The sequence below is a fragment of the Bombina bombina genome, chromosome 11 (genome assembly GCF_027579735.1).
Source record: "Bombina bombina isolate aBomBom1 chromosome 11, aBomBom1.pri, whole genome shotgun sequence".
Taxonomy (NCBI): domain Eukaryota; kingdom Metazoa; phylum Chordata; class Amphibia; order Anura; family Bombinatoridae; genus Bombina; species Bombina bombina.
Window position 1 is genome coordinate 193,472,720 of NC_069509.1, and position 23,498 is coordinate 193,496,217.

A 23,498-nucleotide genomic window follows, 5' to 3' on the forward strand; every position below is an offset into this window, starting at 1 on the left:
ACCTATAGTCTATTATGTATAGTCTGTTACCTATAGTCTGTTATGTATATTCTGTTACCTATAGCCTGTAGTGTATAGTCTGTTACCTATAGTCTATTATTTATAGTCTGTTACCTATAGTCTATTATTTATAGTCTGTTACCTATAGTCTGTTATGTATATTCTGTTACCTATAGCCTGTTGTGTATAGTCTGTTACCTACGGTCTGTTACGTATAGTCTGTTACCTATAGTCTATTATGTATAGTCTGTTACCTATAGCCTGTTGTGTATAGTCTGTTACCTACGGTCTGTTACGTATAGTCTGTTACCTATAGTCTGTTATGTATAGTCTGTTACCTATAGTCCATTAAGTATAGTGTGTTACCTACAGTTTGTTACGTATAGTATGTTACCTATAGTCTGCTACCTATAGTCTGTTACATATAGTCCGTTACCTATAGTCTGTGTTGCCTATAATCTTTTACCTATGGTCTGTTACATATACTCTGCTACATATAGGGGCCTATCTATCAAGCTCCGAACGGAGCTTGACGGCCCGAGTTTCTGGTGAGTCTTCAGAGTCGCCAGAAACACAAGTCATGGAGCAGCGGTCACAAAGACTGCTGCTCCATAACCCTGTCCGCCTGCTCTGAGCAGACGGACAGGAATTGCCACAATACAACCCAATCGAGTACGATCGGGTTGATTGACACCTCCCTGCTGGCGGCCCATTGTGAGATGCTGGTGCAATGCTGAATACGGAGAGCGTATTGCTCTCCGCATTCAGCGATGTCTTGCGGACCTGATCCGCACTGTCGGATCAGGTCCGCAAGACATTTGTTAAATTGGCCTCATAGTCTGTTGCCTATAATCTGTTACCTATAGTCTGCTACATATAGTATGTTGCCTATAATCCGGTACATATAGTCTGTTACGTATAGTCTGCTACATATAGTCTGTTGCCTATAATCTGGTACATATAGTCTGCTACATATAGTCTGTTGCCTATAGTCTGTTATGTATAGTCTGCTACATATAGTCTGTTGCCTATAATCTGTTATGTATAGTCTGCTACATATAGTCTGTTGCCTATAATCTGTTACCTATAGTCTGCTACATATAGTATGTTGCCTATAATCTGATACATATAGTCTGTTACGTATAGTCTGCTACATATAGTCTGTTGCCTATAATCTGATACATATAGTCTGTTACGTATAGTCTGCTACATATAGTCTGTTGCCTATAATCTGGTACATATAGTCTGCTACATATAGTCTGTTGCCTATAGTCTGTTATGTATAGTCTGCTACATATAGTCTGTTGCCTATAATCTGTTATGTATAGTCTGCTACATATAGTCTGTTGCCTATAATCTGGTACATATAGTCTGCTACATATAGTCTGTTGCCTATAATCTGTTACCTATAGTCTGCTACATATAGTATGTTGCCTATAGTCTGTTATGTATAGTCTGCTACATATAGTCTGTTGCCTATAATCCGGTGCATATAGTCTGTTACGTATAGTCTGCTACATATAGTCTGTTGCCTATAATCCGGTACATATAGTATGTTACGTATAGTCTGCTACATATAGTCTGTTGCCTATAATCTGGTACATATAGTCTGCTACATATAGTCTGTTGCCTATAATCTGGTACATATAGTCTGCTACATATGGTCTGTTGCCTATAATCTTTTACATATAGTATCAGATTTTTCCAGCGCTACGGAATTTTGCGGCGCTATACAAATAAATGATAATAATAATATACGGCTAGATTATGAGTTTTGCGTTATGAGTGAAAAAGCCTCATAACGCTGCTTTCTCACTACCGCTGGTATCACGAGTCTTGCAGGTACATCTGTACCGCACACTTTTTTGGCCGTAAGACAACGTAACTACCGCAGCTTTCAAAAAGTCCTTTTTCAATGGAATTTCCATAGCGTCGGTATTACTAGTTTGCCTGTCCGGCCAAAAAGTGAGCAGTACAGCCAATACTGTCAATATCCGTACCGTAAACTGAAAGTCAGTAGTTATGGGTTTTACGCTACAAGGCCGTAACATAAAACTCATAACTAAAGTGCTAAAAAGTACACTAACACCCATAAACTACCTATTACCCCTAAATCGAGGCCCTCCCGCATCGCAAACACTAAAATAAAATTATTAACCCCTAATCTGCCACTCCCGACATCGCCGCCACTATAATAAACATATTAACCCCTAAACCGCTGCACTCCCGCATCGCAAACACTAGTTAAATATTATTAACCCCTAATCTGCTGCCCCCAAAATTGCTACCACTATACTAAAGTTATTAACTCCTAAACCTAACCCTAAGTCTAACCCTAACACTAACACCCACTAACTCTAACATAATTAAAATAAATCTAAATAAAAATTACAATTAATACCTAAATAATTCTTATTTAAAACTTAATACTTACCTATAAAATAAATGCTAAGCTAGCTACAATATAACTAATAGTTACATTGTATCTATCTTAGGTTTTATTTTTATTCACAGCTAAGTTTGTATTTATTTTAACTAGGTAGACTAATTAGTAAATAGTTATTAATAGTTAATTGGCTGATCCAATCATCTAATTGGATTGAGCTTGCATTCTATTGGCTAATTGGAATAGCCAATAGAATGCAAACTCAATCCTATTGACTGATTGGATCACTTCTTGCCGCTTGGATGAAGACTTCTCCCGGCTTCGTTGAGGACTTCTTGCCGCTTGGATGAAGACTTCTCCCGGCTTTGTTGAGGACTTCTTGCCGCTTGGATGAAGACTTCTCCCGGCTTTGTTGAGGACTTCTTGCCGCTTGGATGAAGACTTCTCCCGGCTTTGTTGAGGACTTCTTGCCGCTTGGATGAAGACTTCTCCCGGCTTCGTTGAGGACTTCTTGCCGCTTGGATGAAGACTTCTCCCGGCTTCGTTGAGGACTTCTTGCCGCTTGGATGAAGACTTCTCCCGGCTTCCTTGAGGATGGATGTCCGGTCTTCAAAAACTGTAAGTGGATCTTCAGGGGTTAGTGTTAAGTTTTTTTAAGGGTTTATTGGGTGGGTTTTATTTTTAGCTTAGGGTTTGGGCTAAAAAAGAGCTAAATGCCCTTTTAAGGGCAGTGCCCATCCAAATGCCCTTTTATTTGGGGGGTTTGGTTGTGTGGTTGGTGGGTTTTACTGATGGGGGGTTGTTTGTATTTTTTATACAGGTAAAAGAGCTGATTTCTTTGGGGCAATGCCCCGCAAAAGGCCCTTTTAAGGGCTATTGGCAGTTTAGTTTAGGCTAGGGTTTTTTTTATTTTGGGGGGCTTTTTTATTTTGATAGGGCTATTACATTAGGTGTAATTAGTTTAAATATTTGATCATTTCTTTTTTATTTTGTGTAATTTAGTGGGGGTTTTTTTTGTAATTTTGTTAATTGTATTTAATTAATGTAATTTATTTATTTTAGTGAAAGGTTAGGTTTTAGTGTAACTCAGGTTAGGTTTTATTTTACAGGTAACTTTGTATTTATTTTAACTAGGTAGTTAGTAAATAGTTAATAACTATTTACTATTATACCTAGCTAAAATAAATACAAACTTAGCTGTGAAAAAAAATAAAACCTAAGATAGCTACAATGTAACTATCTTAGGCGAAGCCGGTTTTTGCGCTGTTTTGGTATCACATATACGGCGTAGCATACAAGTTACGCCCGTATATTTCGCCCGTCGTTCGCAATTTTTACTCCCATAGGCTAACATGGGACCGCATCGTCAATCGGTATCCAATATCCAGCGCAAGGCCTTATGTGGCGAAAATGGAGAAATCTTACTTCATTTTTACCTCGCCATAAAAGGCAGCCATAGCAGGCCTTGCGCTGAGTATGGGAGCACCGTAACTCCCGAAAATGCCTGCAAAAATAAACTAACACCTAACGCATGCGCAATGTCTATCTACCTGTCAACCGCAATTCCCCACCGCAATAACTAATGAACGCTATTAACCCCTAAACTGCCATAGCCCACAACGCAATAAACCTATTCTAGTATTAACCCTTAAACCACCATAGACCACATAGCCTATTAAATGTATTAACCACTAATCTGCCACCGCCAACGTCGCCACCACTATAATAAAGTTATTAACCCCTAAACCTAAGTCTAACCCTAACCCTAACACCCCCCTAACTTAACTATTATTTAAATAAATCTAAATAAATTTACTATTATTAACTAAATTAATCCTATTTAAAACTAAATACTTACCTATAAAATAAACCCTAAGATAGCTACAATATAATTAATAATTACATTGTAGCTATTTTAGGATTTATTTTTATTTTACAGGCAACTTTGTATTTATTTTAACTAGGTACAATAGTTATTAAATAGTTAATAACTATTTAATAACTTCCTAGCTAAAATAAGTACAAATTTACCTGTAAAATAAAGCCTAACCTAAGTTACACTATCACTATCATTAAATAAATTAAATTAATTAACTACAATTACCTAACATTAAATACAATTAAATAAAATAAAATAAAGTACAACCCCCCCCCACTAAATTAGAGAAAATTAAAAAAAAATACAAGAAGTTTAAACTAATTACACCTAATCTAAGCCCCCTAATAAAATAAAAAAGCCCCCAAAAATAATAAAATTCCCTACCCTATACTAAATTACAAATAGTCCTTAAAAGGGCTTTTTGCGGGGCATTGCCCCAAAGTAATCAGCTCTTTTACCTGTAAAAAAAGAAATACAACCACCCCAACATTAAAACCCACCACCCACACACCCAACCTTACTCTAAAACCCACCCAATCCCCCCTTAAAAAAACCTAACACTACCCCCTTGAAGATCACCCTACCTTGAGTCGTCTTCACCCAGCCGGGCAGAAGTCTTCATCCGATCCGGGCAGAAGTCTTCATCAAATCCGGGCTGAAGAGGTCCTCCAGACGGGAAGAAGTCTTCATCCAAGCGGCATCTTCTATCTTCTTCCATCCGACGAGGAGCGGCTCCATCTTGAAGATATCCGGCGTGGAGCATCCTCTTCTTATGACGTCCTAACGAAGAATAAAGGTTCCCTTAAATGACGTCATCCAAGATGGCGTCCCTTCAATTCCGATTGGCTGATAGAATTCTATCAGCCAATCGGAATTAAGGTAGGAAAAATCCTATTGGCTGATGCAATCAGCCAATCGGATTGAAGTTCAATCCGATTGGCTGATCCAATCAGCCAATAGGATTGACCTCGCATTCTATTGGCTGTTCCAATCAGCCAATAGAATGTGAGCTCAATCCTATTGGCTGATTGCATACCCCCTATATTCAGAACATTGGAATGTGAAATATTTACAGTAAATACACACTATAAAACTTTATTAAATATGAATATTGCATAAATATGCTATGACATGTTTTCAACTACTTTACTGCAAAGGGTTACAATGCACTGACAAGTACGTTTTTATGTGTATACATATGTATTTATGTGTTTATATGTGTATATATGTATTTATGTGTTTATATGTGTATACATGTATTTATGTGTTTATATGAGTATATATGTATTTATGTGTTCATATGTGTATATATGTATTTATGTGTTCATATGTGTATATATGTATTTATGTGTTTATATATGTATATATGTATTTATGTGTTTATATGTGTATATATGTATTTATGTGTTTGTGTTTATATGTGTATATATGTATTTATGTGTTTATATGTGTATATATGTATTTATGTGTTCATATGTGTATATATGTATTTATGTGTTTATATGTGTATATATGTATTTATGTGTTCATATGTGTATATATGTATTTATGTGTTTATATGTGTATATATGTATTTATGTGTTTATATGTGTATATATGTATTTATGTGTTTGTGTTTATATGTGTATATATGTATTTATGTGTTTATATGTGTATATATGTATTTATGTGTTTATATGAGTATATATGTATTTATGTGTTTGTGTTTATATGTGTATATATGTATTTATGTGTTCATATGTGTATATATGTATTTATGTGTTTATATGTGTATATATGTATTTATGTGTTTATATGTGTATATATGTATTTATGTGTTTGTGTTTATATGTGTATATATGTATTTATGTGTTCATATGTGTATATATGTATTTATGTGTTCATATGTGTATATATGTATTTATGTGTTTATATGTGTATATATGTATTTATGTGTTTATATGTGTATATATGTATTTATGTGTTTGTGTTTATATGTGTATATATGTATTTATGTGTTTATATGTGTATATATGTATTTATGTGTTTGTGTTTATATGTGTATATATGTATTTATGTGTTTATATGTGTATATATGTATTTATGTGTTTATATGAGTATATATGTATTTATGTGTTTGTGTTTATATGTGTATATATGTATTTATGTGTTCATATGTGTATATATGTATTTATGTGTTTATATGAGTATATATGTATTCATGTGTTCATATGTGTATATATGTATTTATGTGTTTATATGTGTATATATGTATTTATGTGTTTATATGTGTATATATGTCTGTAAATGCATATATACACATATAAATACATAAATAGATGTATATATAAATATATTAATACATATGTACACACATATAAACATATATATATTTAGATATGTATATGTATGTATCCCAGTGTTAAAGCCCTGACATCTCATATCTTTGAGCCCTTATAACTTTTTTAAGCAATTTTCTTTAAATCATTTTATCATACGGTGTTGTTATGTAACTGTACTTTTACACATTTTTTTAATGTTTTTTTTTCACCTTTTAGTCGAATGTAACAGATAACCAGAGTTCTGAAGTCGCAATATCCCGATATCACTCTTGTGCAACTGTTAGCGCACCACTTGTAATCTAGCCCCTTGTTATTCAAAGGGCTGTAAAGATGTAAAAATAAATTCTCTAATGTGTTCATGCACTTTATTATTGCACTGCAGGGAATTAGCTCAGCACATCTGGTGAGCCAATTACAATAGGCATATGTGTGTATCCACTAATTACCAGCTAGGTCCCAGCAGTGCATTGCTGCACCTGAGCCTACCTATACAAGCTCTTCAACAAAAGACACCAAGATTTGTCGGAACCGTTAAAGTTTAATTTTGAAGTTTATGTCCCTTTAGTGCTAGACTGTTCATTTAATAAAGCACTAAATAAGAGGCAGTAAAGTGCATGAATATGACCTATCCAAAGCCTCAGCTCCAATGTCATTGGCGTGACCGTCCATCTTGCCCCAGATGGTCCTGATTGCAGCCTTTTCTTCTTTGGAGAAGGTCATATTTGACAGATGTGTTGGTCAGTTTGGGACAGTAACTTGTGATCATTTACTTTGGGCCAAAATGTTTAAGGAACAAACAACAGAGGATGAGACAAAGGCCTCTATTTATCAAAGTCTGGCGGAGCTAATCCGACAGTGCGGATCAGGTCGGCCAGACCTCGCTGAATACGGAGAGCAATACGCTCTCCGTATTCAGCATTGCACCAGCAGCTCACAAGAGCTGCTGGTGCAACGCCGCCCCCTGCAGAATCGCGGCCAACCGGCCACCAGCAGGGGGGTGTCAATCAACCTGATCGTACTCGATCGGGTTGAATTGCGGCGATATCTGTCCGCCTGCTCAGAGCAGGCGGACAGGTTATGAAGCAGCGGTCTTTAGACCGCTGCTTCATAACTGGTGTTTCTGGCGAGCCTGCAGGCTCGCCTGAAACACGGGGCATCAAACTCTATCCGGAGCTTGATAGATAGGCCCCAAAATCTATTAGTTCCTATATGACTACACCCAAATTCTTATCTAGAAACCTTAGGCATAAGGTCTGAGGCCCTATACAGTCTGATACTGCATTATCAGCAAATACAGAACACCAACAACAATACACAACATAGCATGACTGAGTACACTGTATGTTCTTATGAAATCCCAGTAATCACATCTCAACACCCCAGTAATTAATAGTCATGTCTCATAACCCCAGTAACTGCTGGTCACATCTAATCACCCCAGTAACTGCTGGTCACGTCTAATCACCCCAGTAACTGCTGGTCATGTCTAATCACCCCAGTAACTGCTGGTCACGTCTAATCACCCCAGTAACTGCTGGTCATGTCTCATAACCCCAGTAACTGCTGGTCACGTTTAATCACCCCAGTAATTAATAGTCATGTCTCATAACCCCAGTAACTGCTGGTCACGTTTAATCACCCCAGTAACTGCTGGTCATGTCTCATAACCCAAGAAACTGCTGGTCACATCTCATCACCCCAGTAACTGCTGGTCACATCTCATCACCCCAGTAACTGCTGGTCACATCTCATCACCCCAGTAACTGCTGGTCACATCTCATCACCCCAGTAACTGATGGTCACGTCTAATCACCCCAGTAACTGCTGGTCATGTCTCATAACCCCAGTAACTAATGCTAACATCTCATCACCCCAGTAATGGCTGGTCACATCTTATCACCCCAATAACTAATAGTCAGATCAAATCACCCCAGTAACTGCTGGTCACATCTAATCACCCCAGTAACTGCTGGTCACATCTCATCACCCCAGTAACAGCTGGTCACATCTAATCACTTCAATAACTAATAGTCAGATCAAATCACCCCAGTAACTGCTGGTCACATTTAATCACCCCAGTAACTGCTGGTCACATCTAATCACCCCAGTAACTAATGGTAACATCTAATCTCCCCAGTAACTTCTGGTCACATCTAATCACCCCAGTAACTGCTGGTCACATCTAATCACCCCACCCCAGTAACTGCTTGTCACAGCTAATCACCCCAGTAACTTCTGGTCACATGTCATCACCCCAGTAATGGCTGGTCACATCTAATCACCCCAGTAACTGCTGGCCACAACTAATTACCCCAATAACTAATGGTCACATCTAATCACCCCATTAACTAATGGTCACATCTCATCACCCCAGTAGCTGCTGGTCACATCTAATCACCCCAGTAACTAATGGTCATATCTTGTAACCCAAGAAACTGCTGGTCACATCTCATCACCCCAGAAACCAATGGTCATGTCTCATAACCCAAGAAACTGCTGGTCACATCTCATCACCCCAGTAACTGCTGGTCACATCTCATCACCCCAGTAACTAATGGTAACGTCTCATAACCCTAGTAACTGCTGGTCACATCTCATCACCCCAGTAACTAATGGTCATGTCTCATAACCCTAGTAACTTCTGGTCACATCTCATCACCCCAGTAACTAATGGTCACATCTCATAACCCCAGTAACTGCTGGTCACATCTCATCACCCCAGTAACTGCTGGTCACATCTAATCACCCCAGTAACTGCTGGTCACATCTAATCCCCCCAGTAATTGCTGGTCACATCTAATCACCCGAGTAACTGCTGGTCACATCTCATCACCCCAGTAACTAATGGTCACGACTAATAACCCCAGAAACTGCTGGTCACATCTCATCACCCCAGTAACTGCTGGTCACATCTCGTCCCCCCAGTAACTAATGGTCACGTCTCATAACCCCGGTAACTGCTGGTCACATCTCATAACCCCAGAAACTGCTGGTCACGTCTCATAACCCCAGTAACTGCTGGTCACATCTCATCAACCAAGTAACTGCTGGTCATAACTCATCACCCCAGTAACTGCTGGTCAAATCTCATAACCCCAGTAACTGCTGGTCAAATCTCATAACCCCAGTAACTGCTGGTCACATCTCGTCACCCCAGTAACTAATGGTCACGTCTCATAACCCCAGTAACTAATGGTCACGTCTCATAACCCCAGTAGCTGCTGGTCACGTCTCATAACCCCAGTAACTGCTGGTCATAACTCATCACCCCAGTAACTGCTGGTCACATCTCATCAACCCAGTAACTGCTGGTCATAACTCATCACCCCAGTAACTGCTGGTCAAATCTCATAACCCCAGTAACTGCTGGTCACATCTCGTCACCCCAGTAACTAATGGTCACGTCTCATAACCCCAGTAACTGCAGGTCACATCTCATAACTCCAGAAACTGCTGGTCACGTCTCATAACCCCAGTAACTGCTGGTCACATCTCATCAACCCAGTAACTGCTGGTGATAACTCATCACCCCAGTAACTGCTGGTCAAATCTCATAACGCCAGTAACTGCTGGTCATGTCTAATCACCGCAGTAACTAATAGTCACGTCTCATAACCCCAGTAACTAATGGTCATGTCTCATAACCCCAGTAACTGCTAGTCACATCTAATAACCCCAGTAACTGCTGGTCACGTCTCATCACCCCAGTAACTATTAGTCATGTCTCATCACCCCAGTAACTAAAGGTCATGTCTCATCACCCCAGTAACTTATGGTCACGTTGTATCACCCCAGTAACTGCTGGTCACATCTCATCACCACAGTAACCGCTGGTCACATCTAATCACCCGAGTAGCTACTGGTCACATCTCACCCCCCCAGTAACTAATGGTCACATCTCATCCCCCCAGTAACTGCTGGTCACATCTTATCCCCCCAGTAACTAATGGTCACATCTCGTCCCCCCAGAAACTGCTGATCACATCTCATCACCCCAGTAACTGCTGGTCACATCTAATCACCCCAGTAACTGCTGCTCTCGTCTCATCCCCCCAGTAACTGATGGTCATGTCTCATCACCCTAGTAACTGCTGGTCACATCTCAACACCCCAGTAACTGCTGGTCACAGCTAATCACCCCAGTAACTGCTGGTCACGTCTCATCACCCCAGTAACTAATGGTCAGATCTCATCACCCTAGTAACTAATAGTCATGTCTCATAACCCCTTTAACTGCTGGTCACATCTAATCACCCCAGTAACTGCTAGTCCCATCATCTCATCACCCCAGTAACTAATGGTCATGTCTCATTACCCCAGTAACTGCTGGTCACATCTAATCCCCCCAGTAACTGCTGGTCACATCTCATCACCCCAGTAACTAATGGTCACATCTAATCCCCCCAGTAACTGCTGGTCATATCTAATAACCCCAGTAACTGTTGGTCACATCTCATCAACCCAGTAACTGCTGGTCACATCTAATCCCCCCAGTAACTGCTGGTCACATCTCATCACCCCAGTAACTAATAGTCACGTCTCATTACCCTAGTAACTGCTGGTCACTTCTCATCACCCCAGTAACTAAAGGTCATGTCTCATCACCCCAGTAACTAATGGTCACATCTAATCCCCCCAGTAACTGCTGGTCATATCTAATCACCCCAGTAACTGCTGGTCCCATCTCATCACCCTAGTAACTGCTGGTCACATCTAATACCCCCAGTAACTGCTGGTCACATCTCATCACCCCAGTAACTAATAGTCACGTCTCATTACCCTAGTAACTGCTGGTCACTTCTCATCACCCCAGTAACGAATGGTCATGTCTCATCACCCCAGTAATTAATGGTCATGTTTTTTTAACCCCAGTAACTGCTTGTCACATCTAATCACCCAGGTAACTGCTGGTCACATCATTTAGTCACCCCAGTAACTGCTGGTCACATCTAATCACCCCAGTAACTGATGGTCACGTCTAATCACCCCAGTAACTGATGGTCATGTCTCATAACCCCAGTAACTAATGCTAACATCTCATCACCCCAGTAATGGCTGGTCCCATCAAATCACCCCAATAACTAATAGTCAGATCAAATCACCCCAGTAACTGCTGGTCACATCTAATCACCCCAGTAACTGCTGGTCACATCTCATCACCCCAGTAACAGCTGGTCACATGTAATCACTTCAATAACTAATAGTCAGATCAAATCACCCCAGTAACTGCTGGTCACATCTAATCACCCCAGTAACTGCTGGTCACATCTAATCACCCCAGTAACTAATGGTAACATCTCATCACCCCAGTAACAGCTGGTCACATCTAATCACTTCAATAACTAATAGTCAGATCAAATCACCCCAGTAACTGCTGGTCACATCTAATCCCCCCAGTAACTGCTGGTCACATCTCATCACCCCAGTAACTAATGGTCACATCTAATCCCCCCAGTAACTGCTGGTCATATCTAATCACCCCAGTAACTGTTGGTCACATCTCATCAACCCAGTAACTGCTGGTCACATCTAATCCCCCCAGTAACTGCTGGTCACATCTCATCACCCCAGTAACTAATAGTCACGTCTCATTACCCTAGTAACTGCTGGTCACTTCTCATCACCCCAGTAACTAATGGTCATGTCTCATCACCCCAGTAACTAATGGTCACATCTAATCCCCCCAGTAACTGCTGGTCATATCTAATCACCCCAGTAACTGCTGGTCCCATCTCATCACCCTAGTAACTGCTGGTCACATCTAATACCCCCAGTAACTGCTGGTCACATCTCATCACCCCAGTAACTAATAGTCACGTCTCATTACCCTAGTAACTGCTGATCACTTCTCATCACCCCAGTAACGAATGGTCATGTCTCATCACCCCAGTAATTAATGGTCATGTTTTTTTAACCCCAGTAACTGCTTGTCACATCTAATCACCCAGGTAACTGCTGGTCACATCATTTAGTCACCCCAGTAACTGCTGGTCACATCTAATCACCCCAGTAACTGATGGTCACGTCTAATCACCCCAGTAACTGCTGGTCATGTCTCATAACCCCAGTAACTAATGCTAACATCTCATCACCCCAGTAATGGCTGGTCCCATCTAATCACCCCAATAACTAATAGTCAGATCAAATCACCCCAGTAACTGCTGGTCACATCTAATCACCCCAGTAACTGCTGGTCACATCTCATCACCCCAGTAACAGCTGGTCACATCTAATCACTTCAATAACTAATAGTCAGATCAAATCACCCCAGTAACTGCTGGTCACATCTAATCACCCCAGTAACTGCTGGTCACATCTAATCACCCCAGTAACTAATGGTAACATCTAATCTCCCCAGTAACTTCTGGTCACATCTAATCACCCCAGTAACTGCTGGTCACATCTAATCACCCCACCCCAGTAACTGCTGGTCACAGCTAATCACCCCAGTAACTGCTGGTCACATGTCATCACCCCAGTAATGGCTGGTCACATCTAATCACCCCAGTAACTGCTGGCCACAACTAATTACCCCAATAACTAATGGTCACATCTAATCACCCCATTAACTAATGGTCACATCTCATCAACCCAGTAACTAATGGTCATATCTTGTAACCCAAGAAACTGCTGGTCACATCTCATCACCCCAGAAACTAATGGTCATGTCTCATAACCCAAGAAACTGCTGGTCACATCTCATCACCCCAGTAACTGCTGGTCACATCTCATCACCCCAGTAACTAATGGTAACGTCTCATAACCCTAGTAACTGCTGGTCACATCTCATCACCCCAGTAACTAATGGTCATGTCTCATAACCCTAGTAACTTCTGGTCACATCTCATCACCCCAGTAACTAATGGTCACATATCATAACCCCAGTAACTGCTGGTCACGTCTCATCACCCCAGTAACTGCTGGTCACATCTAATCACCCCAGTAACTGCTGGTCACATCTAATCCCCCCAGTAATTGCTGGTCACATCTAATCACCCGAGTAACTGCTGGTCACATCTCATCACCCCAGTAACTAATGGTCACGACTAATAACCCCAGAAACTGCTGGTCACATCTCATCACCCCAGTAACTGCTGGTCACATCTCGTCCCCCCAGTAACTAATGGTCACGTCTCATAACCCCGGTAACTGCTGGTCACATCTCATAACCCCAGAAACTGCTGGTCACGTCTCATAACCCCAGTAACTGCTGGTCACATCTCATCAACCCAGTAACTGCTGGTCATAACTCATCACCCCAGTAACTGCTGGTCAAATCTCATAACCCCAGTAACTGCTGGTCACATCTCGTCACCCCAGTAACTAATGGTCACGTCTCATAACCCCAGTAACTGCTGGTCACATCTCATCAACCCAGTAACTGCTGGTGATAACTCATCACCCCAGTAACTGCTGGTCACATCTCATCAACCCAGTAACTGCTGGTCATAACTCATCACCCCAGTAACTGCTGGTCAAATCTCATAACCCCAGTAACTGCTGGTCACATCTCGTCACCCCAGTAACTAATGGTCACGTCTCATAACCCCAGTAACTGCAGGTCACATCTCATAACTCCAGAAACTGCTGGTCACGTCTCATAACCCCAGTAACTGCTGGTCACATCTCATCAACCCAGTAACTGCTGGTGATAACTCATCACCCCAGTAACTGCTGGTCAAATCTCATAACGCCAGTAACTGCTGGTCATGTCTAATCACCGCAGTAACTAATAGTCACGTCTCATAACCCCAGTAACTAATGGTCATGTCTCATAACCCCAGTAACTGCTAGTCACATCTAATAACCCCAGTAACTGCTGGTCACGTCTCATCACCCCAGTAACTATTAGTCATGTCTCATCACCCCAGTAACTAAAGGTCATGTCTCATCACCCCAGTAACTTATGGTCACGTTGTATCACCCCAGTAACTGCTGGTCACATCTCATCACCACAGTAACCGCTGGTCACATCTAATCACCCGAGTAGCTACTGGTCACATCTCACCCCCCTAGTAACTAATGGTCACATCTCATCCCCCCAGTAACTGCTGGTCACATCTTATCCCCCCAGTAACTAATGGTCACATCTCGTCCCCCCAGAAACTGCTGATCACATCTCATCACCCCAGTAACTGCTGGTCACATCTAATCACCCCAGTAACTGCTGCTCTCGTCTCATCCCCCCAGTAACTGATGGTCATGTCTCATCACACTAGTAACTGCTGGTCACATCTCACCACCCCAGTAACTGCTGGTCACAGCTAATCACCCCAGTAACTGCTGGTCACGTCTCATCACCCCAGTAACTAATGGTCAGATCTCATCACCCTAGTAACTAATAGTCATGTCTCATAACCCCTTTAACTGCTGGTCACATCTAATCACCCCAGTAACTGCTAGTCCCATCATCTCATCACCCCAGTACCTGCTGGTCATGTCTCATTACCCCAGTAACTGCTGGTCACATCTAATCCCCTCAGTAACTGCTGGTCACATCTCATCACCCCAGTAACTAATGGTCACATCTAATCCCCCCAGTAACTGCTGGTCACATCTCATCACCCCAGTAACTAATAGTCACGTCTCATTACCCTAGTAACTGCTGGTCACTTCTCATCACCCCAGTAACTAATGGTCATGTCTCATCACCCCAGTAACTAATGGTCACATCTAATCCCCCCAGTAACTGCTGGTCATATCTAATCACCCCAGTAACTGCTGGTCCCATCTCATCACCCTAGTAACTGCTGGTCACATCTAATACCCCCAGTAACTGCTGGTCACATCTCATCACCCCAGTAACTAATAGTCACGTCTCATTACCCTAGTAACTGCTGGTCACTTCTCATCACCCCAGTAGCTGCTGGTCACATCTCATAACCCCAGTAGCTGCTGGTCACATCTCATCACCCCAGTAACTGCTGGTCACATCTCATCACCCCAGTAACTGCTGGTCACATCTCATAACCCCAGTAGCTGCTGGTCACATCTCATCACCCCAGTAACTGCTGGTCACAGCTAATCACCCCAGTAACTGCTGGTCACGTCTCATCACCCCAGTAACTAATGGTTAAATCTCATCACCCTAGTAACTAATAGTCATGTCTCATAACCCCTTTAACTGCTGGTCACATCTAATCACCCCAGTAACTGCTAGTCCCATCATCTCATCACCCCAGTACCTGCTGGTCACGTCTCATTACCCCAGTAACTGCTGGTCACATCTAATCCCCCCAGTAACTGCTGGTCACATCTCATCACCCCAGTAACTAATGGTCACATCTAATCCCCCCAGTAACTGCTGGTCATATCTAATCACCCCAGTAACTGTTGGTCACATCTCATCAACCCAATAACTGCTGGTCACATCTAATCCCCCCAGTAACTGCTGGTCACATCTCATCACCCCAGTAACTAATAGTCACGTCTCATTACCCTAGTAACTGCTGGTCACTTCTCATCACCCCAGTAACTAATGGTCATGTCTCATCACCCGCAGTAACTAATGGTCACATCTAATCCCCCCAGTAACTGCTGGTCATATCTAATCACCCCAGTAACTGCTGGTCACATCTCATCACCCCAGTAACTGCTGGTCACATCTAATACCCCCAGTAACTGCTGGTCACATCTCATCACCCCAGTAACTAATAGTCACGTCTCATTACCCTAGTAACAGCTGGTCACTTCTCATCACCCCAGTAACGAATGGTCATGTCTCATCACCCCAGTAATTAATGGTCATGTTTTTTAACCCCAGTAACTGCTTGTCACATCTAATCACCCAGGTAACTGCTGGTCACATCATTTAGTCACCCCAGTAACTGCTGGTCACATCTCATCACCCCAGTAACTAATGGTCATGTCTCATCACCCCAGTAACTAATGGTCATGTCTCATCACCCCAGTAACTAATGGTCATGTTTTATAACCCCAGTAACTGCTGGTCATATCTAATCACCCCTGTAACTGCTGGTCACATCTCATCACCCAAGTAACTGCTGGTCATATCTCATCACCCCATTAACTGCTGGTCATGTCTCATTACCACAGTAACTGCTGGTCACATCTCATCACCCCATTAACAGCTGGTCACATCTCATTACCCCAGTAACTAATGGTCACATCTCATAACCCCAGTAACTGCTGGTCACATCTAATCACCCCAGTAACTGCTGGTCACATCTCATAACCCGAGTAGCTGCTGGTCACATCTCATTACCCCAGTAACTGCTGGTCACATCTCATCACCCCAGTAACTGCTGGTCACATCTCATATCCCCAGTATCTGCTGGTCACATCTCATCACCCCAGTAACTGCTGGTCACATCTCATAACCCCAGTAACTAATGGTCACATCTCATCACCCCAGTAACTAATGGTCACGTCTCATCACCCAGTAGCTGCTGGTCACATCTCATCTCCTCAGTAGCTGCTGGTCACATCTTATAACCCCAGTAGCTGCTGGTCACATCTCATCACCCCAGTAACTGCTGGTCACATCTCATCACCCCAGTAACTGCTGGTCACATCTCATCACCCCAGTAACTGCTGGTCACATCTCATAACCCCAGTAGCTGCTGGTCACATCTCATCACCCCAGTAGCTGCTGGTCACATCTCATAACCCCATTAGCTGCTGGTCACATCTCAACACCCCAGTAGCTGCTGGTCACATCTCATTACCCCAGTAACTGCTGGTCACGTCTCATCACCCCAGTAACTGCTGGTCATATCTAATCACCCCAGTAACTGCTGGTCACATCTCATTACCCCAGTAACTAATGGTCACATCTTATCACCCCAGTAACTAATGGTCACGTCTCATCACCCCAGTAACTGCTGGTCACGTCTCATCACCCTAGTAACTGCTGGTCACATCTCATCACCCCAGTAACTGCTGGTCACGTCTCATTACCCCAGTAACTGCTGGTCACATCTCATCACCCCAGTAACTGCTGGTCACATCTCATCACCCCAGTAACTGCTGGTCACGTCTCATTACCCCAGTAACTGCTGGTCACATCTCATCACCCCAGTAACTGCTGGTCACATCTCATCACCCTAGTAACTGCTGGTCACATCTCATAACCCCAGTAGCTGCTGGTCACATCTCATCACCCCAGTAACTGTTGGTCACGTCTCATCACCCCAGTATTTAATGGTCACATCTAATTACCCCAGTAACTGCTGGTCACGTCCCATCCCCCTGTAACAGCTGATCACATATCTTTAATGATTCAGACAGAGCAGACATTTTAAGCAACTTTCTAATTTACTCCTATTATCAATTTTTATTTGTAAAAGCCGGAATGTAAGCTTATAAACTGGACCATCTTTGGTTCATCACCTGGGTAGTGCTTGCTGATGGGTGACTAAATGTAGCCACTAATCAGCAAGCGCTATCCAGTGTCCTGAAGCAAAAATGGTCCGGCTTGTAAGCTTTACATTACTGCTTTTTCAAATAAAGATACCAATAGAACAAAGAACATTGATAATAGGAGTAAATTAGAAAGTTCCTTAAAATTGCTGCTCTTTCTGAATCATGAAAGAAAAAAAATTGTTCAGTGTCCCTTTAAACCTATGGATTTTTGCATCGTCAATCAAAATTGTCTTTGTACCACAGTTATGATGTAATCCTCCTTCAGTAAACCATGTGAGCTGAGTTTGTCTCATATTGCTAATGCTATGTTTTGTATAAATTGTTTTTAGCAGTAAGACTAATGATTTCTTTAAATGGACATCAAAGTCATTTCTAACAGCACTTAAACCTGTCACTTTGTTAGTAAAATGTTCAGCATTTTGCAAATTAAGAAGAAACAACTTGAAAGCAGCAATATGTAGGTATATTTTATCACCATTGGTTGTGGCAATTAGATGTAAATCATCTGTTGAAATACTGTGTAGTATATAGGCGTCAGCTATTGTGACACATTTTGATGCATAACGTACAGAATTGAATCTTTAGAAGTATTAAAAGAAGCAGACGAACTAATGATGTATGTATATCTCAATGTTGTTTTGTGTTAAAGGGATATGAAACCCAATCATTCATCATTCAGATAGAGCATTCAATTTTAAACAAGTTTCCAATGTATTCTATTAGCTAATTTTCCTTGTCGTCTTTGTATCCTTTGTTGAAAAGCATATCTATGCACTAGTGAAATCTAGCTGGTGATTGGTGGCTGCACAAATATGCCTCTTATCATTGGTTCACCAGATGTGTTCAGCTAGCTCCCAGTATTGCTCCTTCAACTAAGGATAGAAAGAGAATGAAGCAAATTCAATAACTGAAGTCAACTGGAAAGTTATGCTTTGAGGTTTCATGTCCCTTTAATTAATTTTGCAACAAATTATTTTGTATCCTCGTCTGCATTGTCATTATATTTTTTTACAATTCTGAAATTCTTCTGCCTTTAATATCACTTGTAGCCCAAAAACAGCACAACATTGTTATGTGCGTCATTAATCTCCATAACCATTTGCACCGGGTTAAAGGGACAGTCTACTTGATTTGTTTTATTGTTTAAAAAGATAGATAACGCCTTTACTACCCATCCCCCAGCTTTACAGAACTGATATTGTAATATTATAATACTTTATAACCTCTCTCCCTGCAGGCTGCCTCTTATCTCAGTGCTTTTTACTAGCTTTTTAAATCTTGCACAACAGCCAGACAGTGCTAGTCTATGTGTGCCATATAGATAATATTGTGCTCACTCCCTTGAGAAGGTAACGTTATCTGTCTGGTGATGTGATTATCCATTATGACACGGGTACATTTAAGGGTATTTTGTCTGTGACCAAAACTAACATTCAGGTAATCATAAAACAACAGACTGATTTACTTTTATATAAATTAATTAATTGGAAAATATATTTTTGTTTTATTTACTATTGTCTAAGTCTAAACTACATTTGCAGTATGTCCTGTTTTAGCACTAATATATTAGCATATATAGATATGTGTTTCCCTTTGTATAAGGTCTCATTATATTATTTGTGTTTAAGGACGTGGGATTGGGTCGCCTATAGTGCTATTTACTTATATTCTAGGTATAATCACCTTACCCTGCACCAATAGCCTGTAGCATTCTAGTTATAGAGCATTTATTGTACCAATGAGTTGCAGAAGATCTCTAGATCACGGTCTTGTCTGTAGCTTCTGCTACTACCTACTGGGGTCTTGTTTTATGTCTCTGTACTTTAGATTGCACTGACTGCTTGAGACACACACAGCACAACTGTGCTTGAGACACACACAACACAACTGTGCTTGAGACACACACAACACAACTGTGCTTGAGACACACACAGCACAACTGTGCTTGAGACACACACAACACAACTGTGCTTGAGACACACACAACACAACTGTGCTTGAGACACACACAGCACAACTGTGCTTGAGACACACACAGCACAACTGTGCTTGAGACACACACAACACAACTGTGCTTGAGACACACACAACACAACTGTGCTTGAGACACACACAACACAACTGTGCTTGAGACACACACAACACAACTGTGCTTGAGTCACACACAACACAACTGTGTTTGAGACACACACAACACAACTGTGCTTGAGACACACACAACACAACTGTGCTTGAGACACACAACACAACTGTGTTTGAGACACACACAACACAACTGTGCTTGAGTCACACACAACACAACTGTGTTTGAGACACACACAACACAACTGTGCTTGAGACACACACAACACAACTGTGCTTGAGACACAACACAACTGTGCTTGAGACACAACACAACTGTGCTTGAGACACAACACAACTGTGCTTGAGACACACACAACACAACTGTGCTTGAGACACACACAACACAACTGTGCTTGAGACACAACACAACACAACTGTGCATGAGACACACACAACACAACTGTGCTTGAGACACACACAACACAACTGTGCTTGAGACACACACAACACAACTGTGCTTGAGACACACACAACACAACTGTGTTTGAGACACACACAACACAACTGTGCTTGAGACACACACAACACAACTGTGCTTGAGACACACACAACACAACTGTGCTTGAGACACACACAACACAACTGTGCTTGAGACACAACACAACTGTGTAATCTATTAATACACAGAAAGCACAGAACACAAGAGAATTATTTCAGCAAATCTTTATTGCAGAGTGAACAGAGATGGTCGGACCAGTGGTCACATTTTCACTAATATTCAGTTGCAGGAGGAGCTTATCTGTACTTGGACACCAGGACAGAGGAGACAGCAGAAAGCAACTTGTCCCAGGCAGACTGGGCAATGGGTGTAAAGTCAGCAGGGAAATGGAGAGCAAGGACCACCTGGATGCTGTGAGACAGGAGCTAGAGGGGACACAAATATATGGCTTTAGTCACTGAGAATCACATTAGTTATAAAGATGTAAATATATAGTTCTTAGCTCTTTAATAAACCAGGATGTGCAGAAGAAACCATTAAGCCCTACTAGAACGTTAGATGTTTTTATACCATCTGCAGCCCCTCTCCGTTATCATTATATCACCTAGCAGTAAATAGCTAGCAATATACCCTCTGCCTAGTCCCAGACCCTGGTCATTTCTCACACCAATAACATTTATTTATTTGTAACACATTAGTCACTGGGGTAAATTATATTTACTTATGTTTAACTGTTAAATAAACCCATCATATGAGATGTGATCTTCATCTCATGATAAAGCCATTTTATGGGAGCCATCAGTGATACAACCATCAGGTTGACACTATATAATATGTGATTGTTACCCAGCTGACAAACTGTCTGTGCACACGCACAGTACATGAGCAACTTACCCTGAAGTTTCCAGGGTCCACTCTCAGTTTGTAGGCATGCAGGTCACTGAGGGCAGACAGGGCTTGGTCAATATGGTCCAGGTTGTTGGCGGCCTCTCCGATGGCGTGCACAACCTTCCCACCATGGGATTTGAGGTCAGCAGAGCCGGGGTGCAGGTCGAAGTGGCTGAAATAGGTCTTGGTCTGAGGGTAGCTCTTAAACAGCCTGTGTTGTTACAAAAGAGACATTAGTGACATTAGTGACAATAAGGATATGTCCATGTGATGGTGATGATGAGATCACAAGGGAAATCACTTTCTAATGTAAATGACTACTGCTTATTGTGAGAGTCATTAGTAAAACTGCTAATTATTCTCTTATGTATAAAGGGTAATGGAATGCACAACTTGCTAGGCAGAAAGTTATTGTGACCAAATGACCAAATCAGTGACATCATAACCTTATTCTCTGTAATTTTACGGCTATGAAAATGCTTAACTAATACAACAGAATAAACTTTATCAAATTCTAACAACTAAACCTTAAATACATTAAATAGACATCAGTAAAGTTTATATCTGAGCTATAGTAAAACATTTATACAAAGAAAGGTAATGTTACTTAAAGGGACACTGAACCCAAATTTTTTTCTTTCATGATTCAGATAGAGCAGCAATTTTAATCAACTTTCTAATTTACTCCAATTATCAATTTTTCTTTGTTCTCTTGCTATCTTTATTTTAAAAGCAGGAATGTTAATCTTAGCAGCCAGCCCATTTTAGGTTCAGCACCATAGATAGCGCTTGCTAATTGGAGGCTGACATTTACCCACCAATAAGCAAGCATAACCCAGGTTCTCAACCTAAAATGGGCCGGTTCCTATGCATCACATTCCTGCTTTTTAAGTAAAGATAGCAAGAGAACAAAGAAAAATTGATAATAGGAGTAAATTGGAAAGTTGTTTAAAATTTCTACTCTATCTGAATCATAAAAGAAAACATTTGGGTTTAGTGCCCCTTTAAGTCTCTGATCGTTGTTCTTTTGTTTTCAGTTTTAAAAATGTAAATGAAATATGCAGTCATTTGAAAACAAAGCAGATTATATCATACAAATCAATGGTTTACTGAACCTTACAAAAATAAATACATCTTTCTGCCAACAAGACCAAACAGTTACACAAGGCAGAGAGCATTGGGGCAAATTAACAAAACATTTTGAAATGCTGCAAAAGGGAATATTAGTCACATAATATGGCCATATTTTGCTTAGAGGGACTGCATATAATAGACACTACTATAAAGAAGAATATGCACAGATACTGATATAAAAAAAAACTTACTAAACCATGTGGATTTGTATTTAAAAATAAACAGAGACTGACCATCTCCCATTGGTTAAAGCACCCACCCAAGCTCTTATGACATTGGAATTGGGTATAAATCCAGATAGGCATATTCTAATATAAAGAGGCAAAGCCAGAGTGATTCAGCCCATAAAGGCAAAGTGTTGTATTGATAGGACCAGTCATCATTGGGACACCATGTAGTTGGTGATTGGCTTAAGCAAAATATGGTCATATTGTCTGACCAATATCCTCATTTTAACATAAAAGTATAGCTGTTTTTCCAGTTTTGTTTATTTCCAAGTGGATGTGCACCAATACCCTCTGTTTTGTAAGATTATATAATAGAGATCATGTACATTACCTCTCCAAAGCTTCGGCTCCAAGCTCACTGGCTTGTCCAGCCACTTTGCCAGAGATGGCCTTGATCGCGGCCCTTTCTTCTGCGGAGAAGGTCATGTTGGACAGACGGTTTGGTCAGGTTTACTGCAGCTGATCTAGGCAACCCTTCTGAACGCTCACCTTGGTATGACTTTTATAGACAAATGTGGTTACACCCAAGTCCTTATCTAGCACCCTAAGACATAATGTAATGGAATCTATACCCTCTGATAGTCTGGCTCTGGCACTGTGTTATCTGCACATACAGAACACAATTCAATATTATCTTTATTGTTATCATACAACAATAATGTCATAACATGACTCATCAATGAATAAGCTTTTTTTTCAGATTTTAAACATGAAA

General features: G+C 41.1%; 1 protein-coding gene across 1 annotated transcript; it reads right to left on the reverse strand.

The window, feature by feature from the left end:
* Positions 1-20,743: 20,743 nt before the first annotated feature.
* Positions 20,744-23,271, reverse strand: LOC128642324 (hemoglobin subunit alpha-5-like). Its single transcript, XM_053695054.1, has 3 exons — positions 23,115-23,271; positions 21,429-21,633; positions 20,744-20,959 (listed from the first exon to the last, which is right to left on the reverse strand). The coding sequence occupies exons 1-3, from the start codon at positions 23,207-23,209 to the stop codon at positions 20,831-20,833; spliced, it is 429 nt and encodes a 142-aa protein (XP_053551029.1). The 5' UTR covers positions 23,210-23,271; the 3' UTR covers positions 20,744-20,830.
* Positions 23,272-23,498: the final 227 nt, after the last annotated feature.

What these genes read in the sequence shown, in the direction of transcription:
- LOC128642324 (XM_053695054.1), bottom strand. Translation starts at nt 23,209, where the DNA reads ATGACCTTCTCCGCAGAAGAAAGGGCCGCGATCAAGGCCATCTCTGGC. An exon ending in GGAGCCGAAGCTTTGGAGAG is followed by an intron (nt 21,634 to 23,114) that starts GTAATGTACATG and finishes GTAACAACACAG; the next exon opens with GCTGTTTAAGAGCTACCCTC. An exon ending in TGGACCCTGGAAACTTCAGG is followed by an intron (nt 20,960 to 21,428) that starts GTAAGTTGCTCA and finishes TGTCCCCTCTAG; the next exon opens with CTCCTGTCTCACAGCATCCA.